Below are 19666 nucleotides of genomic sequence, written 5' to 3'. Positions count from 1 at the left end.
GTTTGTTTCCGTTTTTTTTTTTTTTATTTACGATACTCTCCCATCCAGCAGCAGTTAACATTTTCTATTTTTGTTCCCTTTGCCGCTTGTTAACACAATAACATGGCGAAAGAAAAGCAGAAATAAGAAGAAGTGCGAGTTGAAGAAAATTTGCCAAAGGAAATGTTCCATTTTCCATGCTGTTGTGTTTATGTTAGCGGGTGTGTGCGTGTGTGTGTGTGTGTGGGAGTATGCAATACAAAAGTAAATTGCCTCGCCCACCCATACACACACACACCCACACAAATATAAACCCACATACATGTGGGAAAATACAACCAAGGAAGATGACAAATTTGCTGTATCAGATGACAGTTGTTGGGCCCCTCTGTCAGGATACTGAAAAAGCAATATGTTTTGAGGGTAACCCTTAAAAATCCCACGAAAAACGTCTAAAAATGCATCGCAAGAGTAATGTGAACTTTGAACTGAAATGCCTGTTTTCATTGTGACTCGACTATAATCTAAATGTTCAAAAGATCTTTAACATTTGCAAGTATGTAATCTGTTTTGATATTATTGTATATTCCTTTTAAATGTGCTGAACTCACCTTGATCGGCCACATTGATGACTCCATCCTGCGCCACCGCAATGGCGGATATGGCCTGGAATCGTGCATTGGAAGATAGCAGCGTCTCCGCATTGCTGAGCGTTCCGTCGTCGTTCAAGGTAGCCGCTCCTATACCCGCCGCCGTGGTCTTGGCGCCCAGGAGCACCGTGGTGGTGGTGGTGGGTCCGGTGGACATTAGACCGCCGCTGCCGACGATGCTGGCCAGAGTGCCGCCGCCGTTGCTGCCGGAGCTCGATCCGGTTCCAGTGGACAGGGCGATGCCGCCCGCACAGATGCAGGCACCACCGTTTGCACCACCACCGCTGCCATTTGAGCCACCCACTGAGCCACCGGACGAGGTCGCCGACGAACCGTTGCCATTTCCGTTTCCGTTTCCGCCCGACGGGGTGGTGGGCGTGGTGCCGCCATTTGGACGCGTTGGATTGACGGTCGTCGAGTAGGCGCTGCCGCCGGCCCCGCCCACTCCTGAGTTGGTAGCGCTGCCATTGCTGCCGCCTCCAATCGCACAGTCGCACGTCTGAGATCTGGTGGGGAAAATGGATGGACAATTGAGGGAAATGCGTGTTAGAAATAAATATGGCAGGAAGTATTTGAATGCAACTGATAGAAAATACACTAAGCGAGAATAAATATAAGTTGCATTAATTCTACTTATAGTTCTATTCTATTCCACTTCCTTAAAAAAGCGATAGTATAGGCTTTTCCTGGCCAACTTCTAGTGTGCTTTTGCTGCAGATGTGGTTCATATAAGACGAAGGGTTGAGAGCCATCAACCCATTGCTGTCATCCTTATTTTTCCTATCTCTGGCCGCACCCTTTCTTCGGGTCTTCCTGCAGGATATCCCCTTCTTTTCTGGCTGCTCGGGACGCATATTTATGATGACATTGTTTGTTCGATAAACAGTCTAAAGTAAAGCGAACTCCGGGTGCCGCTTATCGCAGCCACGCCCACGCAACAGACACGGACACAGACCGCCCCCACCGCCATCTAGCCCACCGCCCTTAACCCTTAACAGCCCCGCTAGCTACCCATCGGTCCCTTAACCCCCCCCCATTGGCCACCTCTCGAAAGATATAGCTCCACACAAAAGACGCCGGGGGTAGAAGCGAAAAAACGAGTGAAAAGTTGATTTATAGTTTCTGTCTGTGGCGCGACGGCCGCTAATTACTTTGCCACGTCTGCCGGCCACGCCCACTTCAATCGTCCGCCGCCCGTATCTACGCTTTAACCCCCTGACACCTGACGCCATTCGCATGACCCCACAAAATTCAAAGCGTATAAAGTTGAGCAATATATCCTTACTATGGATTTGGTAGGTATTTTAGATTTAGATTAGATTAAAGATAAGCATGTCTCAAAAACTTCTTATCAAGTTTATTTACAATTACTTTGTCGTGAATTTAAGCAATTTAATACGCAGAAATATCTGTGAAGAACTGTTTCTTTTTTTACCCCAGCTATAAAAAGTTATATTCCTCTTTCTTTGGACTTTATGCTGAAATTAAACTGACCAACACTAAAGACCCATTTTACAACACTATGTAGCAGTACGTTCTTGCGCTTGGCAACGTGGCATAAAATTATTCCGTTGGCGTCAGGAATTTAAGTTCATTGACTGCTGTTTCCGTTTCCGTTTTCTGCCCCGCTTTAATCAATGCACAAAATGCAAATGGCTTTAGTGCCTCTGGAACACGAACACATTTATAGAAACACATGTATGCATCGCATACAATCGCACATACGTATGTACATATATGTTGTGTACTGGGGCAATGAAAAATCAGACAATGAAATTCCCCAATGTGAGAATTCCAATTAATTTTTGGTCACCGTTTTCGATGCCTTCAAAATGGGTTAATAAAGTCAAATAAAGTTAACATGAATGTGGATGGCTAAAAGAGCAGAAAGACCAGAAAAGAGATGGATATTTTTGCCATACCGACCGATACTATTGCATTTATATGGAATAGAATGAAAGCGAGAGAGAGAGAGAGAGACGGGGATATAGTACACTAGGGGGTATTGCCTAGTTGGCCTGACATTTATGGCCGTTTTGGTGCATTGGCAATTTTGTGCAGCTCTTGCTGAATTTTTATTATTTATGCCCCACTCTATGGTCGAGTATCCTTTCTCTTTCCCGCTCTTGCCCACACTCCATCTTCCTCTCCCTCTCTCGCTCTTTCGTCCTGTGTGCGTTTTGTCCCGTGTGTCGTTTGGTAGACATTTTGAAAAATTGGCTGATATCGCTCGGCAATATGCAAATAGCCCGGAGCTCACTTAATTGGGTCAAGTATGCGCATAAACAAGTCCGAGTGGAGTCAATCTAACCACCCAGCCAACCCATTTTCCTGCATGCCCTTTACACCATCCACATCCACATCCACATCCACACCCATTTCATTCGTTCGTTCGTTCCATTCGATTTTTGGCCAGCGGCCTGCTGACCAAATTCCCTGTAATGTTGACCCAGTAGCCAGTCAATATTTGAGGGCATAAAACAACTAAGAATGCAATAGTCGGGTATTCCAACTACATATGTCATATCCACACATACTCGTACACATAAGTACACAAGGGAGCACAGCTAACTATTGGGAATTATTTATTTTCAGTGCACTTTGATAACTCGGCAAAGTGCAAATCGGCAGCCCTCCCCACAAATGACAGCGAATTGGGAACCCTTTGAATTATAATTTTCCAGCTAAGCGCACTCAAACTGCATGAATTATTGGTTATTAAACTTCTGGAACAACAATCGTATTTTAGATTTAGGATAAAACTAATGGAAAATAATTAATGTATCCCATTATTGTTAAATCGATGTGGCGTAATACTTTAAATTAGCAAAATATAGCAGCGAACCTAATCGAATAATCAAAAAGTATTTGTATATAGAGTTAAACATGTTTTGTTAGAATAGAAAATGCTACGTATTTTACTTTAAATGCAACTTTATCTATGGATCTAGGAAATCTAAGGAACTTATAAACAGTTTGAAGTATCTACTCACCCCGTGCCCTCTTGTTTTCCGGCAAAGTATCGCATATTTCCGGCTGTGTCCACTACGCGAATGGAATTGACCCTCCTCGAATCGCTGTCCGCAATATAGAGATTGCCGAAGGGCGAGAAGGCCATAGCAAGGACGGTGCCCAGGACATTGTCCGCTCCCGTCTTGTTCACCCGGCCATCCTGTCCTCCATTGCTGCAGTGCAGCGGTGTGCCGGCCACCACGCGGATCTTCATGTCCGAGGTGAGTCGCAGGACCAGTCGATCGTCGATGAAGTGCAGGGATCCGTCCAGAGGACTAAGCGCCAGTCCGGTGGGCCATTGCAATTGCGCCTGATTGGCCATCAGGGTGCCGCTGCAGGGAGCCGGACTCCAGTGATTGTGATGGCCATGGTGGCCAATCAGAGTGTGAATGACGCCCTTGGGATCCACGGCACGGATATTGGTGCCATCAGCAATGTACATGGTGCGATCGGCGGCGATTGCCAGGCCCTTGGGATGCGAGAGTCGGGCCAATAGGGCCGGTCCTCCATCGCCGCAGTTGCCCTCGTCACCAGGAATGCAACGCTGGCCACTGCCCACCACGGGATCACTATTGATACTGGGATCCTTGACCTTCTCCAGTCGCACAAGTCTCAGGATCTGATGCCTCTCCGGATCCGATATGTACAAATGGCCATCGGCTGGCGAAACAGCCAAGTAATACTGATACGACACCTGAGTGGCGCTCAACTGCAAAATGGTGTACACCTTGCCGTCGGGCGTGATGCGACGCACCAGATTGAAGTCACCCACATAGAGACTGCCGTCGGGTCCGGTGGCCAGGGCGATGGGCGTCAGCAGCTTGGCATCCTTGGCCACACCATTGCAGTAATCCGGACAGGTGAGTGGTCGCTGCAGACCGGTGCCCATGACCACCTTGACGGTTCTCGGATACTCCTTCATGTGCAGCGTACTGCCGTCGCCCTTCTGCAGTATACCCTCGTGGAAGTTGTAATGATGGTGAATGTCCAGTCCCCAGCCACCGATATCGGATATATCCACATCGTAGCCCTGCAGCTTGGCCGTCTGGGCAATCCAAACGGGCGATTGGCAGGTGCTGTGCTGATAGCCCACCGAAATGCGGGCCACAGTCACTCCGTACACCTTTTGCCGATAGACATTGCGCTTGTTCCACGCGAAGGTGTGCACCAAACTGGGATCTGCCTCGTAGGTCTTTACATGAAGGGCTCCCTCGATTTCCACACCCACATGCACGTGGGTCAGAGTGGGCGGTATCGTTTCGCCGGTTAGGCGCATACGCACTATGCTCAGATAGCCACTGGCCTGCGAGGACTGATAGGTGAGGTGGAGGTCCGAGCCCGGAATCTGGATGGATTCTTGGACGATCTGTGGATGGAGAGCATAAGCACTGTGTTAGCTAACAGTGGTTTAAGCCAAATTATTGGCTAGTTTTCTTGTTTCTAAGACCCTAGTCACTTTTAATCATCGGTCTCAGGTGACAGTTAACTGCGGTAAAAGTTTATCTAGACCTGGAAAAATTACCCTCGGACCTAACTACGGCCCAGAGTTGGGAACTAGCGGCTGTGGAAAGGTAATGGCAAGCAGACAGCGAGTGTCTACTGGTGACCGCAGCTGGACAGGTTCGAGTGCTGCAATTAAACGCATTGCGAATCCGTCGAGGGCCAGACCTTCGAGAAGGGGCTTCCACGCTCTCGGCAAGAATTAATGTCCACCTCACTACTGGCCCTTTCACCCAAAGGCACCCAACACCACTGCCACTGCCCCTGCTCCCGCCTCCAACACCACGCCTCCACTTCCCCCCCTTTTCAGTGGGCAGATGCAAAGTTATAATGTCATTAAGGCAAACTTTAAATTAATTAAAACTGCGCTGCGTCCAGCATCTGCTGCCCGGACTGCTAATTAGGAATGGCATTAGGGACGGGCCATGCTATAGTAAATGGTAAATGAGGGGCACTTTCCCCACTTCCCCCACTTCCCCACAGCCAACAGCTTGCCCACCCACCTGAGTCTCGGCAAAGATGACCCTTTTGCCGGGCATGGCGCCCACTCCGTTGGGCATCCAGGTGCTGATCAGCTGGGGACGCAGCTTCTCGTGGTCGTGATCCATGCACACCTTGCTGGCATCGTTGGCCTCGTCCGCCGTGTGATAGTGGATCGAGTTGAGGAACGTCAGGGCGGGATTTAGTGGAGCCACTCTGAAAGTTGAAGCATAGGTATTAGGAGGAATATTTTATAATGTTTACTCATTTCGAGCTAAGAAAGAATTATAAGGACCATTATATTATTATTATGTTATATATTATAATCACAACGATTAGATATATTTTCCGAAATGAAAACATTAAAATGGATGCGAGACTTTCCGTCGAGTCCCCAGATTAATGGGTTCTGAGTTTCAGGATTAAGACTATTTGAATTGCAGACAATGCTGCAGGATAATTTCAGGTGTTCAGGTATGAAAAGCTGGATAACTCACTTGATATTCCTGCTGGTCGTCTCGTCGTCGTCGCTGAGCTGCATTTGCACGGGCGGCAGGACCACGATCCGGTTCCAGGGCACAAAGACGGTACGGGTCAAAGGTCGGAAGGGGGAGCGCTGGAACTGCAAGGTCACCGCTCCGCCGCCATTCACCAGCACATCGAACCTGCAAGTGGAGTGAGTGAATGAGTTAGTGAGTGGGTGGCATGAGAAATATGCAATGGAATACGAAATTAGTGCAAAAGTTGCTGGCAAACATGCAAATTAATATTTTAATGAACTTGAAGCGAAGGGAATTGCGCGGCAGATTCCACCCGCGCAACCTAATGCCAAGGTGTAGCCCCAGATAATACCTCAATTGTTTGTGGAAAATTGAAAAACTTTGGATGCTGCAGAAGGTATAGAGCACAAGTTAAGATCCATCCATAAACCCCCCTTCCCATCCCCTTTCCCATCCCCTTTCCCTTTCCTTATCATGCGTTAGCCGCATTAAATATAATGATGGCGATTGCGAGCCGCCGCCATTATTACACGAGAAAATTCGCATTGCAGCTACGGGAAAGTTGCACAAACTTCTGCCAAGAGGACGAAGATGTTGGAAAACAAAGGGACAGAACAACAACTGGGGGAAAACGAAACTTGGGGGGGGAAGTGAAAATCCAGGAGCATGAGTTCGGAAAAGCACGGGCTGAGGGGGGGGGGGGCGTGCCTTACAAAGCCAAGTCGCGTTGGAAACTCAAGAAATGGCAAAAACTTTTACTTTTGAAATATTTAATTAATGCGATTTTTAATTGTGTTTTGCGCGTGCGACAGAGATAGCACAGCTAGCAGTTATCAGACAGCAGGCCAACGAGTGGGATAGCCTTCCTGCATCTGGAAAATGTTTCAATGCCCCAGCCGCATTTTCGCCGAATCAAATGACAAAACATTCAATTGAATTGCCTCGTAAACCAGGCGACCAAAGCTGCCCATAAACATGTCCATAAACAAGGATATGCATTTCATTAAAAATAAAGTGGTTACAAAAAATAGCGGGGGGAAAAAAAACGACAAATATATAAGGGCATTTTGTGAAATTGGTTACAATTTTTGCTAATTTAATTTAACTGTTTTTGCCGCTGCAGCTGTTTGCTGTTGCTGTTGTTTTTGGCTGCTTTTATGGCCTGCATAAAGTAGTGTCGACACATGTGCATACGCAATCCCGATGTAATCGGGCTAAAAGTTCACATACTATGCAGTTTTCTTTTCAATTAAAAAATTTTTTTTTTTTATGGATTTTTACTCGTATGGGTATCAACCCAAAATAGAGGCCAACAGAATCTCTTATTTTGCGTCCACTAGTCACTGGACCTATTATATTGTCCGCAGCTGTGCGAAGGCTAAAGTCCGTCGTGGCATTGCATTTATTCATTTGTAATTGAATTGGATTTTATGAGCACGAGCAGAGCGAAAATCCGGAGAAATGCGAGGAGTGGCCAGTGGTGCGGTGGGTGGTTTAGTGGCTGGTTTTGTGGGTGGTGTAGCATTTAGCGGAGGCAACAACCCAAAACCATATACCCACGCACACACACACGTACACATAAGGACATACGTTTCGCTGGGCCAACTCTAATAATACTTATGCAATAAAAAATGCCAACAATAATCCCCTGCAGCACAATATAATGACTTTTATTACCTTTATTACTATGACAACAACAACCAACAATGCATGTCAGCCAGCCAGAGCAACAACACTACAGCGCAAAAAAAAAAACATAATAAAAAAAAAATTAAGCAGGACAACAAATGGCGGCAGCCAAAAGAGCTACAGAGAAAAGAGCAAAGTCGGTCCGAAAGGAAAACGGAAAATGCGAGTGAGTGAGTGTGCGGGGAAGCTAATAAAAGCATAGAATTGAAATAAACATTATAAATACAAAACCATAAAATCCTGCAACAGACCCAAGATGAACCAGCCAGCTACAACAATCTGAGGCCAAAAGTAAGAGGATACACATATGTGCTTGCAAAATCCCGGGGAAAGCCGGGAAAGCGACTGGCTGGGCGGAAAATGAGGGGGCGGCGACCCGCTAACAACACACTGTTGCTTATTGGGCCGCATAACATGGCACAGTACAGCACAACACAGCAGCAGCATTAGCAACAGCAGTAGCTACAGCATTTTCAGCATTTTCAGCTGCAAAAGGCAGCATGCCATAAACCAAAATGAATTCAGGAAAATAACTCCTATTTAGCTACACAGAAGAAAAAAAAAGAGTTTCAATACCAAAGAGCTCACAAAATCGCGATCAATATTGTTTTATTGCTTCGAGAATAGTTACTGTACAGTAACTGCAGTTTTCAATCCAATTTCGCAACAGCCACATAACAAACAAATCAATGGCAATTGGCGAAAGCCAGTTGAAAGTAAGTGCAAAAGCGTTACTAATTTGCTGGCTGGCAGTGTATCAAAAAAAGTCAAAAAAATAAGGCGAATATAAACAGGAATTATTGCGAGGCGGAGAGCGAGAATAAGGCGAGCAGCAGGGATATAAAAATAACAAGGACATTTTTAAAGACCCCTTAAAGGACCGAAAAATAAACAACGACACATGTTGTCATAATAACAATGCATAAATAAGAGCTGAGGTATTTATGCCGGGCCAGGACCTCTTTTTGTGGCCCAGTAAGTAGTTGCAGTTGCGACATTCGGCAGCAACATGCAACATATCGCTTACTTGGCCATTGGCCTAATGAGAAATTATGGCCAACACACACACACACACAGTCACACACAGGCCCAAAGTCTCGTTTCCTTTTTATTTTCGGAGCTCAGCACATGGCCCAGAAAGATATGCTATGCTATACACCTGCATATTTGTCTAGGCTAATGTGCGAGTGTGTGCGAGATTGAAATAAACAAAGCGAGAGTATGTGTGTGCCTGTGTGTGCCTGTGTGTGTGTGGAAAGTAAACACAAATAATCATCAGACAGTCGGAGTTTTGTCTGTCTGCTGCACAGATTCTGTTTGTATTTATACGCTTGGCCATAATAAAATCAGGCAGAGTCGGGTGCGAAATGTTTATTTAAATTGGCCAACACACACACACACACACACACACACATGGAGAAAAAGAAAATGGCAAAACAACAAGGACAGCAAACAATGTTGCTGATGGCAGCAAACGGAAATCCTTTTTACAAAAAAGAAAAACAACTGCAAAAATATTTATATTAGATATATTGGATTGCCGGCACTTTTCCTCTACTCAGCTCCACAACGATTTTTGCCATCCGTTCACAGTTGAGAAAATATTCAGATTCTGATTCTGATTTTGATTTTGATTCAGATTTCGGTTCCGTCCTTGCATCTTTGATGGGCTCAATTAGAGCAAAAGTTCTCCAAGCATTTGTGCTTAAAAAGCAATTCGAATGAAATGTCAAATAATTGAAACTAATGTCCATCCCATTTCCCCTTGCGAAAGACAAGAAACTGAACCACTGAACCACTGAACCGCTCCTGCGGCTTTTTGGCCAATTGTGGCCTGTCTGCTCTAATTATGCTAACCACTTGTGTAAGCTCGAGGACAGAGGACAGAGAGTGGAGGATGGAGGACCTCGAAGAAGTTGGCCGCACATCAAAGCAAGAGATTTAATTAAAAATATGATAACTTGGCCTCGCCGGCGCATCTTCACCTTCTATATTCTCACATTTTTTTTGTTTATTTTTGTATATTTTGTTGGCCTTTATTTTGGACTGCGCAAGTGTGCTTCTGGCCATCGGCGGATGGCGGATTCCATCAGCAGAATTTAATCAACGAAAAAAGCTACCCACTCGATGGAGCAACTCATCCATACGTAAGTAATTTGCATTTGCCGAACACAAGTACAGTGGAGCATCCTTCGAGGGGACCACTAATCGAAAGCTAACATCTTCAGTGAATGTTATGTATCTTCAAGTTAAAAATATTTTGTATTGTTACCTCTTGAAATCGCACTTTTAAGATAATTGTGGTAAATATAGGGGGTTACTACTCACCAGCCTCCTTGACGAGTTAGTGTGAATCCAAATCGGGAATCGCGATCCACGGATACTCGAATGCCAACAATTCCGAGTCCTTGCGGAGTTATCACCTGGCCACGCATTACGGATACACGGCTATTTTGTTATCCAATCCAGAGGAATCCACGTCGAATTTCGAAGGGGTAGGGTTTTTGATTTGGTAATTGGGATTATTGCAAAAGATAAAAATATATATGTTAGTTACTTGGCAAATTTGCGTTCGAGTTTTTGCTTTTGTTTAATCTTTTTCTTTCTTTCTTTTCTTTTCTTTTCTTTTCCGTTTGTTTCTAATTTTTAGTTTTTGTGGTTGAAATCATACGTTTTGAAAAGGTGAAGAAAACATTGAGCAATTGTCTGTATTGATGGAATGGGAAAACTGAAAAGCGACTCGATTGTTTTCTCAGCACTTGGCTCTAAGGACAAACCGAAAAAAGTTATGCAATAATTTGAGAAAATATTTATATAAATATATATATATGTATAATATATATGTAATATAGCTATGTTTCGTATGCATATGTATAAGTATTTGTATTTCAACTAGGATTGTATTGTATGTATAAAGATTGAGAGAGAGAGAGAGAGAGACGGAAAGAGCGGGCGAGCGAGACGGAGTATGAGAATGTAATGGGATGAGTTTCTAAGAGTTTTGTCGCCAGGAATGCGTTTTCTACTTTGTATCTGTTTCTTTTGTATATTTGTATATATTGTATATATATATATATCTGCAACTGCAGTGTGTCTATATCTTTTGTGAGCGTGTGTTTCTGTGTTCTGGGAAATTCTTTGCGGGACAATCTCAAAAAGTTTGCCTGGCTTTGGGTAATTCAATTATTGAAACTGAGTGTGAATGTGTATCTTTGAGTGTGTGGAATGAATCGAATGAATGTCCAACAATGAGCTACGGAAAAAAGAGAGCGGGGAAAGAGGTGGAGATGGATTTCCCCCCATTTTCCTACTTTTTCACGGGGTGCAAGTGCAAATGGCATTTGGCACGCAGCTTGGATGGGGAAAATGTGAGATGGAATGGCGGATGAGGGGTATATTCAAGACCCGACTTTGGAATGCCAATATATATCGAATCCTTCAACATTTCTCAGTGAGTTCATCAGAATTTCAAGTTGGTTTCGGTATTAAATGGAAGCTGCGACCAAATGAAGGGAATGGGAAAGTGCAACGGTTGATGGTCTATCGATCGGTGGGTGAATGTTATCGAAGGCATTCATGCCTCAGTTTCCTTTGTAGAGTCAAGCGTGAAAAGGAATTAAAATTAATAAAACATTGTTGCGCAAACAAGTGAAATATATATATATAAGATCGTTGGAAACATACCCTTTAATTGGCAAGAAATTCTAAAATCATTAGCAATTATGTGCCTTTATGTGGCGCGGTTAATTTGCTTAACTACAGTTTACAGTCTATCGATAACTTTCCCCACCGACTTTTGGCACCACCAAACGTATTTAACAAAATACATGCAATAACTGACAATAAGTAGTATTAGAGAAAAAACTATTTTAAAATTTATTTCGATATATAACGCAATTGCTGCGATTCTCAACGATATTCGATAAATGCGACTAACGGCTAACCAGGCCAAAACGATCAACTTAAAAAACAACGAAAGTCAAACCAAACAACACAAAAGGGCCCAAAGCTGTAGGAAATCAAGAAAACATTTGACCCGATAACGAAAATCAATTGGCGTTCGGCTGCGAAATGCGATACTATCCACGGGTCGAAATGCAAACCAGTCAGTTGCCCTTGCAGTGTCCTCTGGCAGTGTTTAACCCTCCAAGAGTCGCCCCCTTTTACGCTATATCTATTGATGAGGGACGCAGCTGCGCGGCCCAAAATCATTTTCATTTTCATTTTCATTTCCATTTACATTTCCATTTAATGAGAAGAAACTATGGCAACCCGCTTTCTTTGTCACATTCTTCGTGGAGACGGGGTCGTGCACCGATATCCGATTTCAAGTTTGCCAATTTATTATGACAAAAGAGCGCACAAAATATGCTTTATATTTCCAATAAATGGAATACACAGCAGCGGTCCCTTCTGTCTATATACATATACATATAGTATATATACAGCTGTATGCATATACGAATTCTTCTGAGCTGGTTCTTCAGAGCAGCCAGCAGACGCCCCTTGAAACAAAATGCCGCAGTGAGGCTTAATAGGCAGGGGCGTACGCCGAATGGGGGTTTCCTTTTCCATTTTTTTTTCTTTTTGGCAAAGTTACCAAGGATATCGGAAACGAGCGCAATTGTTTGCACTAATTACTGCTGCAGAGTTGGGGGTTTTCGAGGGGTTTCCCAGGGGGTGTCCTGTTCCCCCCCCACCAGTCATCAGGTGCAGCCTCCCATACCCCCCCTTATGCCACACTCCATTTCCAGAGTCCGAGGACTGCAGTTGGCCTCTTTTAACTTTTTTGCCAGCAGCGCAAGTTCTCGAAAACATTTTCAAGTTTTCAAGTGTTGCAATTTCTCAGCAACCCCCCCCCCCTTCCACCCACCATCGCCACCACAACCAGCCCCCTTTTTACTGTTGTTCCGCCGCCCTCTCATCTTTTTCCGCAAAAGCCCCCCCGTTTCGCCACTCTACTTTTTACTTCCAACAGACATAAACACATAATGTACAGTATTTGGGTCAGAGTTTTATGTGCCCAGTTGCATTTTTATTAGGAAGGAAAAGAGAGTACGGGTGGAGGCGTGAGAGGAAGAGGAGTTCCCACCAGGAGGTGGGCCGAAGGTCGCCAGGGAGTGGGCGAAGGGGGAGGGGGGGAGGTTGGCTGAGGCGAAGGCCCATTGGAATTCTTGGAGAGCAGCGCACTTCTTCACTGACTTCTAATTGCAATTGACCAAAGTCCGAGGTTCCGTGCTCAAAAGTCATGCCCAACTAGCTCTTTTTTTTTCCCCGAGCATCCTTGTGTGTGTGTGCCACGCCTATTCCCCCGCACAGAAGTGGGCGTTTTAGCAACGGTATTTTACCCACAATTTCATTTTTCTGCCTCAATTCGATGCAATGGAGCAACATTTTATTTGAAATCAAGCCGAAAAGCAAATTGCATGGGTATAAGTACATTATTTATGCCACATGTGTGTGTTCGTTGAGTAGGTATATGTATATGTCTATATATTATACATTTATAATATATATACATGTATATATATATATATATATATAGGTGTATCACGAGTCATTGAAGTGGTGAGTGCCATTGATTTTTATTCCGCATTTGATTCGTTTCGTTTCATTTATTATTTATTTGATTTATTTGCACTGCTGTAGCCAAGAAGGAACCTTTTTTGGCCTGCTCCTTCGTCTGCTGGCCAGGTAAATCACTCATACGCCACCGACACTTGAATGTCTTCAGCACATTTCGTTTTGTTTGCTCTGCCCCGTTTTCCTTTGCGTCTCGTCTCGCTGCCATTCAATTCAATTCGGTTTGATTTGGTTATGAGAACAGTTTTCACTTTGATTTTGTTACCATCGAAATGGAAATGCTGCACTTAGTGGACGAAAGCGGAAGGGATAGTGGAGAAACGCCCCAGCCGTCGCCTCAAGGACTCACATTACGTATACGCAACACTTTGCACTAGCAATTGGTTTTGTGAGCAGATTGCAAGTCTAGTAGTTTTCTCATAATTTGAAAATTAAAAAATTCGAATGCAAAGAAAGTTAATTATTTAGCATGGCACAATAACTCTGAATACTATAGATAACTTTTTACTTATAACTTTAAACATAAGACCCACACATTTTGAAAGCTCTGTAAGCCAGTGAGTGATTCAGCGAGTTTGTTGACATGTTCTTGAACCCGCCTCCTTTTTCAATCTTTTCAATCAGCTAAGCATAATCATCATTATCAGTAAAAGCCACTCAAAATTATGAGGCAATAAAGGCATTTAGCCAGCGAAAGGAAATGGATAAGCCAGACTGTATATATAGGAGAAGCAATCTCGTCCGATGAAGTGAAAGCAATGCCACAAAAATGTTCTAATCTCAAAAGATGCGCGCCCTTTGCGCCGCCTTTACCCAATTTCGTCCCATTTCCCCACCCTTTCTCCTACCACCCACCACCCACCGACTAATCGCCCTTGCAGCGAATGAGCAATAGAAGGTAACAATGGCGAGGGGGTTATGGGTGTGGATGTGGGTATGGGTAGCCTAGAAAGCTGGAGAGGACCAAAAACCAGGAGCCAGCATTGTCGCCACTGCACCTTTTGTGTCAAAAGTGCACTTCCATTATTAGCGCATTGTGTGGGCGCGAGGGGGTGGAAAATGGTGAAAAGCCGGCGGGGAAAGCAGGGCTGGAAAATATGAGAAGCCCGCGCATAAAGGAAGTGCATTTAATTTCTTTTCTTTTTGCCATTTTTTTTTTTTGTGCCTTTCTCCGAAAGGCGGAGTGTGGAGTGCGGCGGGAAAACTCTGCCAGACAGCAAGAGTTTCAGAATGGGTGGCCTTTCTTTTTTTTTTTTTTTGTTTTTTTGTGGCCATTCATAAAGCGGCAGGCTGCCATTCATTTGCACCACCGCCAACCCCTGCCCTTCGCCACCTTTTGCTAACTTGGCTTACCACGGCACACAAAGTGGCGACGGCAGCGTCGTCTTGCCATCATAAAAATTGAGCACGACTTAGTTGACTTTTGTGCATACAAAAGGACATTCGCACTCCACACACACACACACACACACACACCGAGAGAAAAAGGATATAATTTTAATTTGGCTTTATTTTCATGACGCCCACGAGGATGCAGCTTTAGAGGAAGCTGGCAAGAAAAACAAAGCCAGGACTGCAGGCGATTCGGTTCGGTTGGGTTTGCTTGGTGGATGGATGTGGGTTGGTTATTCAAGGAGGTGGTTCTGTTCATGCCATCGGTGGCACAGTCGGTGGTGCTGGAGTTGGTGGCCCCGCTTTATGTTCATTTAGCCTGAAACAGTTTTTGAAACATTTTTCAGGCGAAAACCCTGGGCCACACTTTTCTTTTACGCTTTTGTAACCACGATAAATGTGCTTTATGTAGCGAGATGCCAGAGATGAGACCATTTCCATGGCCATCGAGGGGTTAAGGAGGCGTTTGTGTGCCTGTGTGTGTTTGGCTGCCTGATGAAATGTTTCCTGCACTTTCGCCATTTCTTTTGCTCGCTTCTGTTTGCATCTTGCATCTTTTTCATTACAGCAAGAAATCGCACTGAAAAGGACGAAAGGGAAAAGCGAAGAAAGTGGCAAGCAAGCAGGCTAAAAAAAAGGGTTAAAAAGAGAAGTAGTTTAGGCGGAAAACCAACGACAAAGGACTTATTACAATTGCATCTTTTCTAGAAACAAAAGTTTTAATTAGCGCATTGTTTTCTAATCGTAAACTGTTAAACTGATTTTGATTTTGGTGATATTTTAAAATATTGTAACTATATCAGCAAACATATGTTTACATAAATTTTCTTGCTTTATTGAAATCCACTAATATCCTTGATTAATTGAGACCGAAAGTGATTACCCTTACATATCTGCCATCGTACAGCAGACGAAGATGTGAGCTACAGAAAATCCCTACACATTATAAATAAATAGCAGCTGCAGGGCGATTCTACGGCAAATTGCAAGGAGTGTGTGAAAAGGTGTGTGGAGTGGAGAGTTGAAGCTGAAATAGGGACACAACATACAACACACACACTCGGGGCACACACACAAAGGCAGAGGCGTGTATAGAAAAAGTTTGAATAGCATTTTTAAGTTTGCCATTTACCAACACACAGACATCGTCCGATAGGAGAGCAAAGAAAACCTTTAGTAGCGTGTAATTTGCACTTTGTAAATTTGCATAAAAGCTGCACACAAACAGCGGGGAAACGCGGGCAGATGGGATGGGTGGAGGGGGTGGGGGGGGGTCTTGGGAAAACTAAGGGGAAAACTGGCATAAGTCCAAGATAGAGACGATATGTAAATGCCATGCCATGTGTCGTCGCTTTAAGTAAGCAACTCTGGCAAAATTAGGGGGTGGTGAACGGGTGTTGGGTGCTTGGGAAAACACGCCTGCATAAAATGCCATTCATTGGCTCCAACATTTCCATTTAGTTTCGGGGTTTTTCCTTCCATTCCGTTCAGTTTTTCATTACAGATTAGCTGGCGCCACCTGGCGGCTAATGCTGCCAGCTCACCAACACAGGCGCACCGGGGAAAACTCGCACAGACACACACACATGGATATATGCCGGAAAAGCATATCTACGCTTTCCACATTTTGGCTGTTCAATTTGATGCACACAAAACAAATTTCATTTGGCAGCATTTCACTGGGAAATTCCCTGGTCACCGTGAGAATCAAAGGGGGCGGTGGCAAAGGCAGGGTAAACCAAGGGGTTGGGAAAAAAAAACCGAGGACAGGCAGAGCAGTGGATTGCATGACACTTTTGTCCCTAAGAAGATTACACTTGGCACCTTTTGCCACCTGGCTTTAAAGGCAATGCAATGGCAATGGATCGAATGTTTTTCCCATTCGAAAAAAAAAAACGCTAGCAGAAAAACCTAAAAAAAAAAGAAAGGGTTAAGAAAAACGTACACTTAGGGGCTTTTGCACTCAACAAAATGTGCGCAAGGTTAATCGTAACATTATCATCGTTTAAATATTAAATCCTTAAAAGTTTCTATAAACGCTAAATTCCGAATGCCAGTGGAATGGATTTCAACCCTCTGAACAAGAAAAACGCTAATATTTCCAAGAATCGCCTGCAACTCCTTTCGATGCCTACATATGTATTCATTCCATTTCCGCTCATAATCATTCGGGATCTTGGTGGGCGGATTGCGCTGGTTGGATCGCCTTCATTTTATACCGCAATCAAAACAGTTTTCATCAACTTTTGCCGCAATGGCCGCATGCAACCACCAGCTACCACCAGCCACGAGGCACAGCACAACCCAACGCCCACTCATTTCTCATGTCGCCGCCACAATGGCACACGGCTTATACATTTTATAGTTATATGAAGCCATTACAGTGGTCTGTCCGTACAACAACCGCCCATTTTTCAACCGGAGTGGCACGAAATCCAGTTTTGTAGCTCTGCAGTTTGCACTTCACTTAAATGCGCCGCACGACGACCGTCAAAAGAATAACAATAACAAAAATGTAAGCTTACCAAAGCCAGCCACCCATCCACCCACTCAATGGAAACTTATGACCGACCGACGATGGGCGGCATTTGGTGTGGAGGTTTGGTTGTTGGGTTGGCTTGGTTTTCCAGGCGTTTTACGTTGGGGCTCTACTGCCACTCCGCCGCAGGCCATTAAAAATTTTGTGCTGATATCGAATTAGCGAGCGTGGAGCGTCGACTGCAACTGCAACTGGCTTTATACTGGCCGCTTGCCCACCAACAAACACATAAATATATCTAATCTCACATAAAAGTAATTACTTTCAGCTGCCGCCGTTGTTGCTATCGAAAAATATTAAATTATATTGAGTGCACACACACACACACACACACACACACACACACACACAGGCTGGCAGGACATGGGATATAGGATATGCGATATGGATACACCGATATGGATACGGACCACGGCCACGGATTGTAGAAGCCTTCGACCGCAGACCATAACTATGGCAAACTACTATCCCCAATGTTTCCCTTTTGGCCCCGTCGACATATTTGCTTTTTTCTCCACATTTTTTTGTGCGACTGCAGCGAAAATTCCGCGAATTTCTCGTCGCTTTTTTCCAACATTTTCCCTTTTTCACTGGATGCCAAAAAAAGAAGAGGAGGAGAAAAAATGAACAGAAATCGCGCGAGAGAAAAAAACGGGAGTGGTAGTGGGGGACTCTTGGATATATGGACTTTGGCATAAAGTTGGCAGCGATCAAGCGATGTATACACATATATGGCTTATGAGAATATATATGTTGTATACGAGTTCAGAATATTTACAAAAGAACCAGTTGACAGAAAAGTTCTGCGAAATTAACTGAAAAGTGTTACCCATCGTACGCGTAATCCGATCATACTGATATCGAAATATTGTAACTTTAATTAGGAAGAAGAATCTTAGCCATATCATAACAATACAGAATAATTAACTTCTGAATATTGTTATTATTATTTCTTTTTTGCAACATGATGTGGTAGTAAGCACATAAAAACAGCCATTCATTCAATTGCTACTTGATATTATTTCACCTTTTTATATAACTCAATCAAAAAGTCTTTTAAAACCAAGTGCAGTGAAGTGCATTCCGTGTTCGAATTAAATCCTTCCTTCTTGATTTTCACTTTGTTTTCATGGCGTTTTTTACGGGGCCTTCTCGTTTGGCCAGTTGTGTTTTGCCCATTTCTATTGGCCACGTTGACTGGAAAAGGCTGTTGGCTGAAAGCGGGCTAACTATCCTTGCTCTTATCCGTATCCATGCAGTTTTTTTTTTAGTTTTTCTTTTTTGCACTCACATACTCGTACACCTCGTACTCAAACTGTTTGTAACTTATATGGGTATTAATTTTGGTTTATGTGCAACTTGTACGCTGTAAATTCCTCCTCCTTTTTTTTTTTTCTAAAGCGGATTTTTCTCCTTTTTTGCCCTCTGAGCAAACGGATGGCGATAAGAGCGGCAGCACCAGCACCACCAACAATAACAATTCCGGTGGTGCTATAGTCCAGGCAATGGCCCCGTTGATAAGACCAGAAAATCACAACAAGGACAACGACAACTGCCTGTGAAAACATTCGGACTGGCGCCTTTTTAATTTATATATACACTATATCTGCATTCGAATGCATGTGGCACAAGCACATGCGGAAAATAAACAGATATATATATGTGGCACATATTCAGGATGTATCTCTACCCATAAGTCTTGGCAACTTGAAGTGAAAAAAAAAAACGGATAGCAGACGGAAAATATATGGCAAACGAGAAAGATTCAGAAATGTGAGATAATTTTGCAAGCTGAATTTTCACAAATTCAAGTATTTCGAAAAAAATCGTTTCTAACGTTTAATATCTCATTTTTCATAATGATATGTTGAAAAGATCTACCGGAAATTGGGCTTTGTAGCCATCTAATCCATGTGTATCTACATTTATATATCCTTGGCAGCATTAGCATTTCATTTCTATTTTTTAGCGCACAAGATCAAGGATCAAACGCTTACGACACTTGACAGCCAGCAGGAACCGCAAAAAACAGCTTAGAAAGCGCTGGGAAAAGGGGTTGCAACCGAGCAACTCTCTGTGTTGGCGACAACCCTGCATCCACCGCTGCACCACCCACAATAATCCAGCGACTTTCTCCAGTAGCCACTTGATGACTGCCAGCAAGTTGACACTAATCAGTTTAGCTTTCAGCCCGACGCAGACAACTTGATTTGCATACACAACTGTGCATGGCCTTTGGTGGGGGGGGGGGGGATTTTTCCAAAGGGGTCGGCGTGGAAAATATGGTGGAGAAATGGTGGGCTGGTGGGAAAACCACTTAAGCGGGCAACTAGCCACACCTA

At 44.0% G+C, this 19666-nt stretch overlaps 1 protein-coding gene across 11 annotated transcripts in view, besides 1 other annotated feature; it reads right to left on the bottom strand.

Moving 5' to 3' along the window:
* Ten-a (Tenascin accessory) overlaps positions 1-19666 on the bottom strand; it is a 291517-nt gene that overhangs the window by 12165 nt on the left and 259686 nt on the right. For all 11 annotated transcript variants that reach the window (NM_001169259.3, NM_001169261.3, NM_001169260.3 and 8 more), the window contains 5 exons: positions 10139-10258; positions 6119-6286; positions 5645-5837; positions 3623-5007; positions 591-1135 (listed from right to left, as the gene is read on the bottom strand). In NM_001169259.3, the coding sequence (NP_001162730.2) occupies positions 591-1135; positions 3623-5007; positions 5645-5837; positions 6119-6286; positions 10139-10258 (2411 nt within the window). The remainder of the gene's footprint in view (positions 1-590; positions 1136-3622; positions 5008-5644; positions 5838-6118; positions 6287-10138; positions 10259-19666) is intronic.
* Positions 3183-3220: a mobile genetic element.

This window comes from Drosophila melanogaster, chromosome X (assembly GCF_000001215.4).
Source record: "Drosophila melanogaster chromosome X".
NCBI lineage: Eukaryota > Metazoa > Arthropoda > Insecta > Diptera > Drosophilidae > Drosophila > Drosophila melanogaster.
The sequence above is the reverse complement of the archived record's forward strand: the minus strand, read 5'-3'. Positions and strand labels throughout refer to the sequence as shown.